We start from the raw sequence: 18,229 nt of genomic DNA, 5'->3' as shown, positions 1-18,229 counted from the left end.
ACAGAGGGGGCATAAATGAGCCTAGCATTTGAGGAGGGTCCTGAGGAGGCCAGCCTGCAAGAAGAAAACATCCTTGCCTTCCCTTCCTGCTATCTTTTGTATCTGTGACCATGTTACCATTAAAACTCCAAAAGGTAAGGAGTGAGGAGAATTAACAACTGAAACCAATTTTGTTTGTCATTCACTGCAACAGTAATTAGAAATAGTTTGGAATATAATATATATTTTCTATTTTCCTCAGAAAATGGTTTCTATGTCATTGAGATAGAGAGTAGGATGCCAAGAACATACTAATATTCACACATACTCCATGATCCTAGAAAATAATCCTTTAAATATTCAGCCTCTATATTACCAAATCATGCTCTCAGTAGATATCCTTAGGAATAGCAATTCCCAGGTCAGACTCAGAAAAATCCCATGAGTCCACTCCCGGTAAGTCCCTCCAAACATAAAAGGACAAGGCAAAATAGTTTGTTATCTATACAAAAACAACTTTTAAGATAAACTTCCAGGGCTGGAGGTATAGCTTAGTGCTAGAGTACTTGCTCTGGGTTCCATCTCCAGCACCACAAAACACAGACACACACACACACACACACACACACACACACACACACACACGAACCCAAAGACCTTTTTTTTTTTTTTTAACCAACCTCTCATTCCCACTCTAATCACCAGAGATAAGAGTACAAATGTCTGTTGTATACATTACATTAGATAAAAGAAAGAAAAGGGCAGGGGAGAGGAAAAGTGAGAAAGTTTCATGGGTTTGGGGGTTTCATGTAAAAATGTTCCCATGTCTGAGTCATATTGCCATGTCAAAGCACTTTCTAAATGACTAAGTAGTCCCAGCTACCTGGGAGGCTGAGGTAGGAAGATCAAAAACAGCCTGGGTCACACAGCAAGATCCCATCTCAAAAACAAATGCAAACAAGAGAAAAAGCACTCTTTCATAAAAGAGTGTGTTTGAAAAAAAGGATGCACTAATCATTACTATTAATTATCTACAGCTAGAAAATAAATGGTTGTCTTAAATCTACTTTGGTAGGAAATATTCTACTTAAGTCTAGGACAATTTTTCAACAGAATTCTGTTACCCTGAAAAATCCAGAATAGGACCTACCTGAAAACCATAAAGTAATCACTGACAAATTAATGAATATATTTTGACCAGGAGTAAGAAATAAAAAGGCAATAAAACGTTGAAATATGGATTTGACTGACCTATACAGTTGGCTGGTATGCAACACCACTGTCCCAAACTGACTAGCTGTCCCAAACTGACTAGCTAGGATAGATTAAGTCAGCACCTTTATAATGACTATTTTGTAGGCAAATCAAGCATTTACTGACACCTTTTAGAAGTCAAAATTCTTATTGTTTTTGTTAATATTTTAATTATCCTTAACAGGTTCCTATTTTTTTTGGTAATGACAAAGCAAATAAAATTTAAATTTTTATTATATATTTAAAATATTAGAATGTTTTAAATTTTTTAAATTTAATTTTTACTTTAAAGATATATTTCATTTCACATGTAAAATATTAAAATATTTTAAAATAAAATTTTATTTTAAAAATAAAATGTATGAAAACAAATTTTATGTAAAAATTTGCATACACTTATTTGCCTCTGATGACACTTATTGTTTAACAGAAATACTAGGGAATGAGAAAACACAATGAAAATCTCTTTGCAACAGTTTATTTGATTTATTATTTAAAATTTAATTAAATCATGGTTATAAATATCTTGGATTGTCAGTGTACTAGAGAATTGGGTCCCAATCTGTTTTCTTTTCCCAAGAGAACATAGACAAATGACATTATCATAATAATACAAATCCGATGTGTGTTTCCAGTAGAGTGGTTAAAACTACACTCTTTTCTTTCTCACTCAAGAAAGCATATCAAAAGATTGAGTGAGAGTGATATAATGATGTTATTAAAGCGATACCTGTACATCTGATTTGCTATTGATTACAAAGTTCTTGTGGTAGACCTCAAAACTGCTCAAGACATGTCACTAAGAGCCACTACACTAGAATACTCTCCTTCGCTCCTAGGGAGAGGGATGTGGAAAGGGAAAGGACTTACATCCCCATTCTTTGGTGGAATAGTCAACTCCATGTACCCATGAGGAATGTATTGCTGACTGTAATCAAAGCAGGGTTTCTTCATGAGGTAATTTCTAACCGTTGAGTACGCTCCATCACATCCTACAATGAGGTCATAAGTGATGTCTTTGGGGACTTTGTCAGATCTGAAAAACAGAATGAATCATCACCATTCCCTTCCCCCACCACCACCCACAAAAATAATCTGGTGAAAATGATGATGTACTTCTCTTAAGGTATGAAAAGTAGTAGATCAATGGGTAAATCAAAAAATTCCCTTTCATGTGCCTAATGTAGAGCTTTGAGTTAGCAGATATAAAATTAAAGTGAAAACATTTATCTCAGTAATGGTTTTGCTTATGAGAATGAGAATAATAGACAAACGTACTGATTATTGAAGACCTATTAGCCCATGAAACTGTGACAAGGAGTTGGTTTCGCTGCATGAAGGAAGAGAATCTTGAGAAAAGGATAAGGTGTTCCAAGTGCATGAATGAACAGTACTTTTATACATTCCAGATGTATAAATGAATGTATGAACAACTGCATGGATGTGATCAGGATTTTCTAGGATTAACAAGTTTGGCTTGAGCAAAGGGTATCAGAAGATAAGCTTAACACTAGAATACAGTTGTCCCTCTTTATTCCTCAGTGTTGGTTCCAGGATACCAAAATCTGCTGATTTCCTTATGTAAAATAGGGTGGGATTTACATATGACCGATGCACATCCTCCAATCTTCTTTAGTTCATCTCTGGATTACTTATAAAACCTAAAACAATGTAAATTCTATGTAAAGATTTGTGTTGTTTAGGGAATAATAACAAAAAAAATGTCTGTACATGCTCAGTACAGATGCAATTTTTTTTTCAGTTTTGATCTGAAATTGGCTGAATCTATGGATAAGGAGCCCATAGATTTGTAGGGATATCTGTAAAATGTCAAATGTGTGGAGGGGAGAAAAAAAATCAGGATGCAAAGATAAAAGGTTTAAATACTTACTGCAGAGGGAAAAAGAATTTTTTCCAGTAAAAGGATAATGTATTAAGAGTGGTAATTTAAGAAAACTCACTTAAGAAAATTTGAAGTGGAGGCAAAATGCAGGTAATAGCAATAGCTTACATGTGCAGGATGAGAGCAGGACACTGCTGGGCAGCAGGAAGAAGGAATTCAGACCTGCAAGTCAGTGGGGTGCAAGACAGACTGCAGTGTGTTTACAGTTTTAATGGGTAAAAATAGGAAAAAGGTCACATCAAGAATAGTTCTAATTATGTTGGTAATGACACCAGGGAAGACAGGAATGGGAAAGGTTTGGGGAGAAATAGATGATCAAGATATGGATTATTTGAAATAATGGCAAGATGAACCTGTGGTTGAGAAAGTAACATTCATTGATTAGGATTGAGAATTTGAAAACAGAGGCCCGGACTAGATATGCTCATTTTAAATCCACATAGTTGTATGAGTGGTTGTGGAAGTCATGAATGGGGATCCCAAGAATGAGCTACCATGCTTAGAATAGTAGAAAAAATACAATCAGCCAAGGTGAGGCAGAGGAAGAGTACCCAGAAAGAGGACAGAAGAAACAGGGTAGCTAGGGCCACCTATTTCCAGGAAAGAGAGAATTGAAAGCAGAGTGGTCTCCAGTGTCAAAGACTATAGGAAGATGAGAGAGCATGAAAATTAAGACAAATCACTGGTGCTGGTATTCAGTAGGCACCCAGAGTCTATTTTCAATCTAAAATTTCTTGAGTCTAGAAACTGTGTGAATTACCCTTTTAGTAATCATTTAACTCTTTCAAAAGAGACAAAGAACAAAGTTTACAGATACAATTCTCCATTCCAGGCCTCCACCCCTCTACCTCCTAGCAGTCAAGAACTTGCCCCATTGATTACCCAAGCACTGTGACCATCCCTTCCTCGAGATTGCACTTTACCAGCTTGTGGCCAAAATGCACTTTCACATTGGAGTGTTTCTCAACAGCTGAGGAAACAAAGAAGGGAAATTGAACAGACATTTCAATTGTTTCACTTGATCAAATTGAATCTTAATCATTTTCTGGGAAGAATATATTTATTCTTAACAATGTAAAACAAATTTGTTAAAATGGTAGTTCAACAAATTTTGGCAAATTCAAAATAAAAATCAGTTATACTCACAGTTTTTAAAAATATGGAGCCCAGTGGTAGAGGGCTTGCCTAGCACGTACAAGGTCCTGGGTTCTATTCCCAGCACAACACCCACACATACACATGTACACATACACAATTGCATTTCTGCAAACTCTTGCATTCCAGTAATTGTTAGTGCCCTTGTAACGAAACAGGCATCGTATTTCAAAAGTTAGCTCCAATTTAAGGTTTTATTATGATTAGAGATATTCAGCCAAACACCTTTCCTCATATTATACATGTCTTGCTATCTCTTTTTAGCAAGTCCTCTGGACTTCTAATTCAAATTGTCACAAGTATAGACAGACTATTGATTTGTTAAATCTTTTTGGAATCAAACACTGGCATATTGCCAGGCCTGGTGGCACACACTTTTAATTCCAGTGACTTGGAAGACTGAGGCAGAAGGATCCCGAGTTTGAGGCCAGCCTAAGCAACTTATTAAGACCTTGTCTGAAAATAAAAAATAAAAAAGGTTGGGGTATAATTTAGTGATAGTGAGCTCAATCCCTAGTGCTGGGGTTGAGGGGGAACCACTGGAATTGTTAGGAGGGAAAAAGGAGTAAAGAGTAAGAAGCTTTGAAACATGAAAGGGGGGAAAAGAGTAAGAAGTTTTGAAACAAGGTTAAATAAATAAATTGTTTTATTGCTTTTTTCTTTGCCTGGTAATAATCTATAAAACAGAGTGAATTTTATTTTCTGAACTAACAATCAAATTTTATTACAGTAGTCCAATAATGATTTTTGACCCTATTAATGCTCATGAATAGAAGTTCTATAAGTAGGCTATTTGTTGTTTTTAAAAGTACAAATCAGAATACAGGTATTAGAGCTGGAATAAATCTTGGAGATGACTTAGTTCAAAACCCTTACATCTTAGAGTACTCAGAATCCTGGAAGAAAAGGTAAAATCCTTGAGTTCACACATAATAAAAATTTAAGTACAAGTCCATCAAATTGTATACATTAATTTAGTACTGGTTTTGGGGTGTCAAAAATTAAATTAAAAATACTGAATTTGAAAAAACTTAGAGGAAATGAGATACGGGTTCTGACTTCCAACTCAATATTCCTAATTTATCTCTCCATTTCATCTCAATATGTCTTCTTCCGCTGTGTTTTGTTGGATTGATTTAAGGTCTGAAGATTTTAGGAGTCTTGAATATCAGATTGGAAGTTTTTGAATATTTAAATATGAGAGTTGCTAAACCAAAGAAATTTATCTATGTATATAAAAAAATCTTTTGGTAAATAACTTGACAGAAATCAGAGTTTACCTGATAGCCGAGAAGCCATTTTACAAATATAAAGGGTATTCATAGAATAAACTTTTGTTTTACTAATTTAATTTTCTACATAAATTTATAGCATTGTGCAACTCAAATTTTTCCACCAAATGCTGGTTTTGGATATGATGCTTAAAAAAAAAAATAAAATAAAAAAGGTTCTGCAGTCAAAGACGTAGAGAAATACTGAACACTCTAGCTCCCTTGAGCTGTCCTGTGCTGGTCCCCAGTCATATGAAATATGCTTGGAATGTGGCTAGTCCAAATTGAGATATATTGCATGCCCTGGATTTTGACAACTTAATATATATGTACATACATATGCATACAGCAATAAAAATAGCTCATGAATAATTTATATTGATTATACATTGAAATGAAAATATTTTAAACATATTAGGTTAATATATTTTATTAAGGGTCAGGGGGTGTTGCCCAGTGGCATGCAAAACCCTGGCTTCAATTCCTAGCATTAAAAAATACATTTGCAGTAAGTCTTATTAAATTTTATTTCACTCATTTTTAATATTTTTTAAGTGTTTTTTTATGTAAAGCTGCAAATTACACCTGTGGTTGATATTTGTGACCCCAGCTGCTTTAGAAACTCCACAGTGCTAATTGGTATAATAAAGGCCCTGAGGAATACTGCAAATAAAGAAAAGCCAGTTTCAACAGGCTTGATGAAGGATTTAATCACACTTCCTGATCACACATTCTTTTTCTGTCTTGTTTTGCTTAACAATTAATAACATTCCAGAGAACAGTGAACCATGAAACAATCCTGCATGAAATGTTGATGCAAGGATACAGTTAGCTGCAATCCTTTCCAACAGGAGGTTGTTTAGTTAGAGAGAAATGAGCATGTATAATTGACTGAATATGTATGGCTCACACATCTTATGCCTTGCAAAGAAATGCAGAACTTTATATGCCAAGTGAAGATTGAGTTAAGAGAATCAGCATTCATTTTATTAATATATTTGTGGTGTTTATAAAATTATGTCCTGGGCACCACTAGATTGTACTTTCCCCATGTTTTAGCACCTTAGTATTAGCAAGTGTTTCATTGATATTAGAGGCGGAAACTGAGTAATTATAAGCATGGACTTTGGAATAAACAGACTCAAGTTCAAATCCAGATTCTACTACTTATTAACAGCGTGACCTACTATCTCTAAGCCTCCATTTCACCATCTATAAAATTGAGATTAAAAAATAATTCTTATCTCACATAGTTGTTGACAGAGTTATATAAATCAATGCACATAAGCCTGATGCTTCGAAGAATGTTTATTATTATTTTTATCTTAGTAAAACTAGAGGTTTCTGTAAAGAGGTTGTCTTAGGTCTACTATACTGCTAAAAATTGGTTTGTAGTTTATTTGCTTTCTTAGGTTCATTATGAATACATCTCACCAAGCAGTCCCACCTTACTCACCTATCTATCCGAAAGATAGTCTGTTAAATTTAACTAAAGGAATGGGATTAAGAATTCCATGCCCTGTTTCCAAAGTTCTTGATGAATTAGCTAGAATGATTCCCCCAAATCATTCAATTGAATCTGTTCAATTCTTCAATTCATTTCATTTCATTTCAATTCAATTCATCCTGACAGGCATGTTACAAACTCTCTGTGAGAGGACTGTGGGGAAACAAAGAGAGATCATGTTGAGCCTCTGCCCCCTGAAGATGGGAGATTGCTGGACTACATCAAGAGGAATTGGTTTAAAAGAAAAGAAACACTTAAGTGTCATGTGTTTCTGGAGATGAATCCGTTTAGTACAAATGCTGAAGAGAAGAAACTATAATGATCTATGCTTAAAGTTAGTAAAGGCCAAAAGGTGCATGGGGTATGATTGGATTGGTTATCCAAACTACAAATTTAATTTATACTCCAGTGACTTTTCCATTAATGAGCAAACCTTTTTAGTTACTCAAATTAGAAACCTCAGGGTTATATTGTACACGTTCCTCTTTCTCAGCCTCCTCTATTCCTTATCTCTTTTGGTCTCCTACAAATATCATTAATCTACACCCTCCCCTCCAAACATGTTGCTTAACCAAGGCCCTGTTTTTTCATTCAGGGATATGGCAACGCCCTCAAGATTGCAACCCTCTCTCAGCCTCCACACTGCTTCTTGTCTTTCTGAAATGCACATCTAATCATGTCATTTTGCAAAATTGTCTGACCATTCTGTTGTCCCTGTTTTTTTTTTTAAATATTTATTTTTTGGACATAATACCTTTATTTATTTATTTTTATGTGGTGCTGAGGATTGAACCCAGGGCCTTGCATGTGTGAAGCAAGCGCTCTACCGCTGAGCCACAACCCCAGCCCCCCCCCTTGTCCCTTTTGACTGTGAGTTCTTCACCAAGAGTGAGCACTCATTCATGCTAGTGCCTAAGAGACAACAGGAATTTGCACAATGAACAGTTTTCTTTAAATAATTGATAAGAGCAAAAAGAGACACTGAAGGTTGCATTACTTCTACTTTTCAAGGACATTAAAATGTACATAACCTTTCTCTTTATAACCCATAAAAAGCAATAGTAAGAAAATTCCCCAAAATCATGTGACAAGATGAGTGTGCTGTCCTCAACCTGGTAAATAAAAGCATCAGACTTACCAGTCAGTAGATCCTTGTTTAAGTTTTCTCTGCTTATGGAAAGAATATACTGCAAGAGAAACAGAGTAGAAACTGTTTCTACAGACTAGAAAATATAATTCTAAGTTACTCAGCAAAAGGAAATCTTTATCATTTAGCATAGGTTGCAAGCTTAGATTTATAGCCATTGAGTTAAGTGATCTTTTAAAAAAAGCACTTTAACCAAATACATGTACTAATACATGCCCAAGTTTTAACTAGGATTTTTTTCAAAGTTTGATTAAAAACTAAATCCTTCTCTTGTAGGTACAAGAAATATTATTTCACTAAGGTAATTTCACTTTAACAATGAGTCATAAATGAAATATTTTCATCTTAGGTAACTAAATTTAGTAATAATAGCATCACTAGAAGAAATGTAAAGACTACCTAAGGCTTTCATTTGAATATAAAAAGTGTGCGTGTGTGTGTGTGTGTGTGTGTGTGTGTGTGTGTGTGTGTATGTGTTAGATTTAGTTGTGGTGAGGCTGGAGGTTGGCAGAGACAGGATTAAACCTCACTGGGACATATGTTGGTTATTTCTGATTTCATAGGAAAATTCAGCAGGATTGACAGTCCCATGAGGACCCTCAACACTTTAAGGCAACTGTTAAAGTGTTTTAATTTTAGATTAGTTTAGAAACAGAAGAAAAAAATAAAGTAAGTACAATAATAAATATATAGTAACAAATTCATCTTGGTTTATATTCATCTTTATATAATGCACTTATAAAATCTATTTTTTAATATTCATTATTTTGTATAGAAGTACCTACTTAGAGCCTATGCTAACTACAATGTATCCTTGGAATTCAAGGTAAATCTATTGTTTTAAATATTTAAAGCATATAATTTTTCTTGAGATGTCACAATATTTTTAACACATAAATATTAATTTATGTATCTGTAGCTTATCCCAAAGTAAAAATTTACATTAACAGCTGAATCTAAACTTGTTGTCATACCACAGTGGTAATAATGATGGAGGAGCTTCCTGTCTGCTGTAAATTAAAATGAACCTCTTCATTCTCTGCCATATGGTTGTGTTTTCTGGTCTTCTATGTCATTAAACCAAATGTGTTCAAAGTATGTCAAGAAACATTCAAATTATGAAGATTCATTTACATTAATGTGGGGAAAAATCCTTTCCATGTTAGTTGTCATGTTTGGTTGATTCTTGCATTATTTGAGAACTGACAGACACATCAGTCCTGCAGGGACACCAAGATGTTCCTGTCCTGTCTACCTCAGATCTTTGAATAGTATTGTGTTATAACTACCTATTCTGAAATGCTGATTTTTGCAACCAAAAAGATACTGCTAATAAAACCTAGAAAAAGTTAAAAAAAAAAAAGTCTCCTTTGGGAATTTATAAGACAACAGTTGTGGTGCTATTTCAAATATGTTAGGGAAAAAAAGTGTTTGCTTTCTCCATCCCCAATGCCTCCAACAGAGAACGCTTCATAATAAGGTGCAGGGTACCCTTTCTCTACTTTGAGGGTAGGGGCTTAGAAATATAAATTAGGGAGTGAGCTTTGATATGTTCTGTATATTAGACAGTATTTTGACAGTTCCCAGGGCAATTTGGGAGGAAGACAGCAAGATGCAGTCAGACAGGAAGAGTCTGAATGCTTCATGGGGAAAAGGACTAACGAACAAACAATAAAATACAGATGGAGGAGGAAAGCCAGCGAAGGGGGTCAGAAAGGTCTTATAAGTCAGATTTTGCACATGGAAGATTTCTAAATTGTTTGTGTTCCTTGAACAAAGTGGTCCCTCCGTGACACATAAATCAGCAGACTCACAGGCCTTTTGAGTAAGTGAAAGGGTGAATTTCAGGACTGGATTATTGTGGTACCCAGCCAATATCACATGAGAGGTGCCAAGTGGCAGAGGAGGCCAAGGAAAGCTAGGTTCCCTGGGAAGAAATCCTGGGTTCATGGAAATGGCTCTGTACTTTCACAGGTTGTGAAACTGAGGGGTTAATACCAACTTTATGTAGTTCTTACAGGCCAAGGAGGCCCCTATGTTAGAATGAGATATAATGATGCAAAAACTACAGGGAGAGGGGTGGCTGTAAATTTAGTATTAACTCAGTTCTTACGAATCCAGAAGTAGCTGGAAGGATGGGGGAAGGGACATTTCCTCCTTCTTAATAATACAGTGAAGGCCTCCAATACAGGAACTTTCACCAACACTTTTACCCTCTTGTGGATTTATTGTTCTCTTTTTTCTTTTCCTCTACCGCCCCCTCCCCACCACCCAATACACACACACTTCTCTCTACTCAAAGCGTGGTTTGTGGACCAGCAGCATCAACACCAGCTGGCAGTTTCTTAGAATTGCAGAACCTCAGCCTCCACTCCATCCCTGCTGAATCAGACTCTGCATTTTAACAAGGTCCCAGGTGAGTCTGAGATCTACCTGCAACAGGAATTCTGCTTGGAACAATACGAACCTCACTCTGTGCTTAATAAGACAATCTTGGGTAACAATAAAGCAAGTTGGAATTTTTCTCTTGCTGATGTGTGTTTTAGTGCATTCATTCTATCTTGAGAAAACAAACTCAGAAGGCATAATTAGATGAAAATATATATTTTCCCCAGTTTTTTTTTTTTGTTGTTGTTGTTACTATGTGAAAAATAAGAAAAACACAAGGCAGAAAAATGAATTTTCTCTCATAAACTCTTCATCACCATCTCGCCTCTGTTGTTTTAGAAATTATGGAGTACTGAAAGCATTTATGGTTCATTTTATACATTCCATTATAAGCAACTTTGGGGCAAGAAGGTTAGTTAGGGAAAGGCAACAGCATTATACAACTCTCTAGAGTTGTTCTTGTCCATTATGACTGACAACAAATAACATACTAATTTTCTCTAATTGTAAAGGAACATGTGAGGGAAAGGGCATCCCAGGCAGCTGAACAGCAGGAGCAAAGCATAAAGGCAAGAAATGTAAGAACAGTAATCATAACGAATTCTTTTTGAATGTGCATTATGGTCTGGGTCATGTTTTGAGCATCTCCTATGAATTAGCTTATTAACTAGTCTATATGTTTCTGGAGTCTAGACTGAAGTGGGCAATGTCAAAGGTAGGGCTGGAGAGGAAAAGGAGGAGCCAACCAGCAAATGGCAAGTTTCATATTAGGCCTAGTTTTGATCAATGTGAAAATCATTATCTTCAGGGTAAACCCACCTGAGACTTTGTCCCATAGGGAATTGCCGATTTTCTTCCTGAAAGAAAGTGAATCATTCTTGCTCGCATGGGAACACCTTGGGATATAACCTGAAATGAGCCAGAAATAGTGATTTCAATTACTATAACATGACGTCATGCAAATAAGATAAACATTGAATTTAAAATGTAATTTTCAAATATTAATAACTACAAAGGACCCTTGAAACCCAGAATAATAACAACACATGCAGTGAAAACTGTTCCTGAAATTTTTAGTTGTTTTTTTTTTTTTCCAAGTTTAGATCTTTTAATTGACTGATCTGATCCAAACCAAACATCACAGATTAGGGAGAAAGTTTTATAATTAAAGAGGTTAAGTGATTTCCTCATAATGACATAAAGGGGCATCTTGAGGGGTAAAACTTGGGACTCTTGAAGTTTAGTGCAAAGGGTTTTCTTATGCAAGGCTGTTGCTATTTGGATAACAACTGTAGGAATGCAAAATAGCACTCATGTTTATTTATATGATCAATTCTAAGACACACTGTCTAGCTGTGGGTATAGTAGAATGCTTGCCTTGTACCTGTGAAGGCCTGAGTTTGATTCCTAGCACCACAGGTGAAAAAAGAAAGACATATTATCAGTGGAAGTAATAGTATTATCAAGAAAAAAATATGCCACTTCTCTTTACATTTCCAAATTTCACGATAATGGGAGGTTACATAATAATAAGTCCATGTGGGAGAATTTTACTATAGGTTCACAATCCCTTATTCAAACCATGGGGTTTGTTGGTTTCAGAGTTCAGGAGTTTTCAAATTTTAATCAGGTAGTATAAGGCACAAATGCTACATATCATTTAACACTTCGTGGGTCTGGTGCATCATCTCAAAATCAAACACTATTTTTGTAGCAAAACATGTTATGATTTAGATATGAGATGTCCCCCAAAAGCTCATGTGTAAGACAGTGCAAGAATGTTCAGGGGTGAAATGATTAGTTTATGAGAGCTATAACTTAATAGTGAATTAATCCACTGATACAGATTTTTGTTTTGTTTTAGCCCATGGGCATTTTAACACTCATAAATAACTGCAGTTAAATATTCAATTTCGTAGGATGCAAGTCCCTTTGAAAGACTTCTGTTGAAGAAAAAACAATTCCTCCTTGCAGAAGTTGTTTATTTGATGCTTATTATCCAAAACCTTTTACATTCAGTGACTAGACTTGTGCAAGAAGAGAGACTTCTTGAAAATTTATGTAAATGAAAGCATAAGGAATTGAATGGTTTATATCCAGCTTGACATAAAACAGTCTTATCTGTACCAAAGACCTTCTTGACAGAAGAAAATAACAAGAATGCAGAAACCAATAAAATTTATATCATCTCTTACATGGTATTTAGTCTTTTTAAATTTTAATTTGAACCAGCAGGTACACTAAAATTCTCTGGCAGCATTTGCAACACAGAATGATGGTTAGCATTAGTCATCAAGTAAACATGAGGCTTTCCTGGCAAAGCATTACACAAACCTCCAGATTTAATGGTTGTTCTAAGCAATAACCAATGTGGCTCCATGTGTGTCTAGAAGTCTTATTAACAATAGCTGAGAGACTAACTCTATTACTAGTCAAGGACCGAAGCCTTTAGTGTTTTAAACTGAGCAATTTTACCAAGTGAAAGAAATTGGCTAATATTTGTTTATTGGAATTTTTTAGTAATTTTTGCAAGGATATAATTTTTAAAAAAAATTCTTCAATGCATGAGGTAGGGATTTTAAAAACATTTTCAATAGGTAAAAAAAATGTAATAAAGACAATATATAGTCCAGTTACCATAAAATGTTTTTATTTGGCCCTTTACAGAAAGTTTGTAACCCCTGGCTAAAACGACAGAAAATAGTATGTCCAGTATATTACACCTTTCGTCATGTAATTACACTTGTTTAATGAGCTCATCTGGTTCTACCCAATAGCTAGGAATATTTTTATCCCCTCCATTGGTAAACCTTTAGTGTGTTCCTGTTGTTTATTACTGAAGTCTTTGTGTTGGCTCAATAAAGAGCATCCCCTTCTTGACCCACATGCTGAACAAAATGGCAAGGTGACAGGGTGAGAGAGGCCAAACATCACCTTCATCACTGCTAATGGGTGTTGAGGGATGTGGCTTGTGTTGGGGCCAGAAGCACCTTACCTTCCCCTAAGCATTGTGAGACTAGGGCAGTATTCACCATGCAGGGAACAAAAAATACCATGTGTCCCTGTAGGCAGCCTCTCAAAAAGGCAGAACAACCCTCATCATATTCCCAGTTAATTTCTTTATTTTTTAATTTATATGTGACAGCGGAATGCATTACAAATCTTATTACACATATAGAGCACAATTTTTCATATCTCCGATTGTATACAAAGTATATTCACAATTTGTGTCTTCATACATGTACTTTGGATAATAATGATCATCACACTCCACCATCATTTCTAACCCCATGCCTCTTCCCTTGTCCTCCAACCTCTCTGTTCTATCTATAGTTCATCTATTCCTCCCATGCTCCCGCTCCCTATCCCGTTATGAATCAGCCTCCTTATATCAAAGAAAACATTCATTCTGTATTAGGTTTTTTGGGATTCGCTAACTTCACTTAGCATTGTCTTCTCTAACTCCACCCATTTACTGCAAATATCATGGTTTTGTTCTCTTTTATTGCTGAGTAATATTCCATTGTGTATATATGCCACATTTTTTTTTATCCATTCATCTACTGAAGGGCATCTAGGTGGTTCCACAGTTTAGCTATTGTGAATTGTACTGCTATAAACATTGATGTGGCTGTGTCCCTGTAGTATCTGTTTTTAAGTCCTTTGGGTATAGATTGAGGAGAGGGATTGCTGGGTCAAATGGTGGTTCCATTTCCAATTTTCCAAGAAATCTCCATACTGCTTTTCATATTGATTGCACCAATTTGCAGTCCCACCAGCAGTGTATGAGTGTACTTTTTTCCCCACATCCTTGCCAACACTTATTGTTTTGTTTGTCTTTATAATAGCTGCCATTCCGACTGGAGTGAGATGATATCTTAGAGTGGTTTTGATTTTTATTTCTCTAATTGCTAGATATAATGAACATTTTTTCATATATTTGTTGATTGATGGTATATCCTCTTCTGAGAAGTATCTGTTCAGGCCCTTGGCCCATTTATTGATTGGGTTATTTGTGGGGGGTTTTGGTGTTTATTTTTTGAGTTCTTTATATACCCTAGAGATTAGTGCTCTATCTGATGTGTGAGGGGTAAAGATTTGTTCCCAAGATGTAGGCTCTATATTTACTTCACACATTGTTTCTTTTACTGAGAAGAAACTTTTTAACTTGAGTCCACCCCATAAATTTGTTCTTGATTTTAATTATTTTGCCAAAGGAGTCTTATTAAGGAAGTTGGGGCCTAATACCACATGATGGATTAGGGTCTACTTTTTCTTCTATGAGAAGCAGGGTGTCTGTTTTTATTCCTAAGTTCTTGATCCATTTTGAGTTGAGTTTTGTGCATGGTGAGAGATAGGGGTTTAATTTCATTTTGTTGCATATAGATTTCCAGTTTTCCCAGCACCATTTATTGAAGAGGCTATCTTTTCTTCAATGCATGTTTTTGGCACCTTTGTCTAATATAAGATGATTGTAAATTTGTAGGTTAGTCTCTGTGCCCTCTATTTTGTACCATTGGTCTACCGGTCTGTTTTGGTGCCAATACCATGCTGTTTTTGTTACTATTGCTCTGTAGTATAGTTTAAGGTCTGGTATAGTGATGCCACCTGCTTCACTCTTCCTGCCAAGGATTGCTTTAGCTATTCTGGATCTCTTACTTTTCCAGACAAATTTCATGATTGCTTTTTCTATCTCTATGAGGAATGTCATTGGAATTTTGATCGGAATTGCACTAAATCTGTATGATGCTTTTGGAGGTATGGTCATTTTGATAATATTAATTCTGCCTATCCAAGAGCAAGGTAGGTTTTTCCATCTTCTAAAGTCTTCTTTGACTTCTTTCTCTAGGGTTCTGTAATTTTTATTATATAGATCTTTCACCTCTTTCATAAAATGATGCCTAAGTATTTTATTTTATTTTTGAGGCTATTGAAAATGGGGTAGTTTTCCTCGTTTCCCTTTCTGAGGATTTGTCAGTGATATACAGAATGCCTTCGATTTATGGGTGTTGGTTTTATATCCTGCTACTTGACTGAATTCATATACTAGTTCCTAGAAGTTTTCTGTGAAAGTTTTAGGGTCTTCCAGGTATAGAATCATATCATCAGCAAATAGTTCCAATTTGAATTCTTCTTTTTCTATGTGTATCGCTTTAATTTCTTTTGTTTGTCTAATTGCTCTGGCCAGTGTTCCAATAACTATGTTAAATAGAAGTGGTGAAAGAAGACATCCTGGTCTTGTTCCAGTTTTTAGCAGCAATGCCTTCAATTTTTCTCCATTTAGAATGATGTTGGCCTGGGGCTAAGCGTAGATAGCCTTTATGATGTTGAAATATGTTCCTGTTATCCCTAGTTTTTCTAGTGTTTTGAACATAAAGGGATGCTGTATTTTGTCAAATGCTTTTTCTATGTCTATTGAGATGATCATATGATTCTTATCTTTACATCTATTGATGTGATGAATTACATTTATTGATTTCCGTATGTTGAGCCAAACTTGCATTGCTGGGATGAATCCCACAAGATCTTGGTGCATAATCTTTTTGATGTTTTTATATTTGATTTGTCAGAATTTTATTGAGAATTTTTGCATCTATGTTCATTAGAGATATTGGTCTGAGGTTTTCTTTTTTTGATGTGTCTTTGCCTGGTTTTGGAATCAGGGTGATACTGGCCTCATAGAATGAGTTTGGAAGTGCTCCCTCTTTTTATATTTCATGAAATAAATTGAAGAGTATTGGTATTAGTTCTTCTTTAAAGGTCTTGTAGAACTTGGCTGTGTATCCATCAGGTCCTGGGATTTTCTTGATTGGTAGACTTTTGATGGCGTCTGTTATTTTATCACTTGAAATTGATCTGTTTAAATTGTGCATATCAACCTGATTCAATTTGGGCAAATTATATGATTCTAGAAATTTGTCAATGCCTTCAATATTTTCTATTTTATTAGAATACAAGTTTTCAAAATAATTTCTAATTATCTTTTGTATTTCTATAGTGTCTGTTGTGATATTCCCTTTCTCATCACGTATGTTAGTGATTTGAATTTTCTCTCTCCTTGTCTTAACTAGCATGGCTAAGGGTCTGTCAATTTTATTTATTTCTTCAAAGAACCAACTTTTTTGAACTTTTTGTTCTGTCAATTTTTTCAATTTCATTGACTTCAGCTCCAATTTAAATTATTTACTATCTTCTGCTGCTTTGGGTGTTGATTTGTTCTTTTTCTAGGGCTTTGAGGTGTATTTTTCCCAACCCTTTACCTGGATGTCTTTGGTAGTCTGCTGGCCAGGAGAGGCAGTCCTGTGCCAGAAGTTGGGCTCCATGGGTGCCTGCTGGTGGAGGGGTAGACCCAGGCCTACTGTGAGCCTGGGCCCTGCACAGGCCAATGTGGGTGGATGTGGGCTTGACCTCCCCTGGTAGTCTGCTGGTTGGAAGTGGCGGTCCTGTGCCAGAGGCTAGGCTCTGGTGGGTTCTGCCCTGCCAGTGGAGGTGCAGACCCTGGCCTGCTGTGAGCCTGAGTCCTACACAGGCTGGTGTGGGCAGTCTGGGCTGCGTCTCGACTCCCACCCACTGATACAGATTTACTGGGTGTTAACTATAGGCAGGTAGGTTGTTGATGGTGGAGGCAGGTCACTGTTGATTTTCCTTTGGGATAGGTATTTGTCCCTAGTGAGCTGAGCTCCCTCTGCTTCCTGGCTGTCACATACTGAGGTGCTTTCCTCTACCACACCCTTCTGCCATGATGTTCTACCTCACCTTGGGGCCAGAGCTATGGAGTCAGTCAACCATGGACTAAACCTCTGAAATTGTGAGCAAATATAAACTTTTCCTCCTCTAAATTGTTCTTGTAAGGTATTTTGGTCACAGCGAGGAAAAGCTAATTAAAACAACATTTATACTAAGTAGAATCTTAAAATTAGACCATAAAGGCTTGTGTCAGGTCAAGTTTTGTTGTTAAATAAGTGATGAAAACTTTTCTATTTTCTAAGCTCTGTTGGGGTGCAGAGTTCAGAATAAGAGATTATGGTCCCATGTAATAAAAATAAAATTGAATTTTATCTGCCACCTCTCATCCTGGATGCCATTTCCACACTCTCTTTTTTTCTTAGGCAAAGATCCAAAATCTATGAAAGCCCAGTGTCAGAAGCAGTCATCAGGTGAGGTTGTAGTGACCTCTGTCACCTCAAATCCCCCAGGTTTGTCAAAAATGTCAAATTTAGAAGTTTGAAAACTTTTGTAGAATGAATTTTCATGCAGAGGTCCTTGACATTAAATGTTTCTTCATACCAGGATAGAAACAAGACCACAGAATTTTTTGAAAAACATTAAATATTATCTTCTATAAGAAAACACAATAACAAGGTACCTGTTCTTCTAGGCCGATGGCTTTCAATGCCTGTCGTCCTCTATAAGAAAGGGCCAAGTTAATGCTTCTTCCACGTGCAAAGTTAGCCACTCGGATATCTAAGACATTGGAAGCAGACACCATGGTTAATTACACCGTATAGGCAGAGGATGAGCATATTGTTGCACCTGAAACTATTACATTCAGAATTAAACTCAAAGACTCTTAAACTCTTCTAAAAATTACAAATAGCAAATGAGCATTATATTAAATGTAGATC

The 18,229-nt window shown here is 35.9% G+C and overlaps 1 protein-coding gene across 1 annotated transcript in view; it reads right to left on the bottom strand.

The window, feature by feature from the left end:
* The window catches only part of Kmo (kynurenine 3-monooxygenase), a 43,042-nt gene that overhangs the window by 12,740 nt on the left and 12,073 nt on the right, over positions 1–18,229 (bottom strand). Inside the window, exons 3-7 of the mRNA XM_026390764.2 lie at positions 17,971–18,068; positions 11,424–11,513; positions 8,208–8,256; positions 4,019–4,106; positions 2,104–2,269 (exon numbers count right to left, since the gene is read on the bottom strand). Of these exons, the coding sequence (XP_026246549.2) occupies positions 2,104–2,269; positions 4,019–4,106; positions 8,208–8,256; positions 11,424–11,513; positions 17,971–18,068 (491 nt within the window). The remainder of the gene's footprint in view (positions 1–2,103; positions 2,270–4,018; positions 4,107–8,207; positions 8,257–11,423; positions 11,514–17,970; positions 18,069–18,229) is intronic.

The sequence above is a fragment of the Urocitellus parryii genome, chromosome 9, assembly GCF_045843805.1.
Source record: "Urocitellus parryii isolate mUroPar1 chromosome 9, mUroPar1.hap1, whole genome shotgun sequence".
Classification (NCBI taxonomy): domain Eukaryota; kingdom Metazoa; phylum Chordata; class Mammalia; order Rodentia; family Sciuridae; genus Urocitellus; species Urocitellus parryii.
Note: the sequence above shows the minus strand (reverse complement) of the source record. Positions and strands in the feature narration are given on the sequence as shown.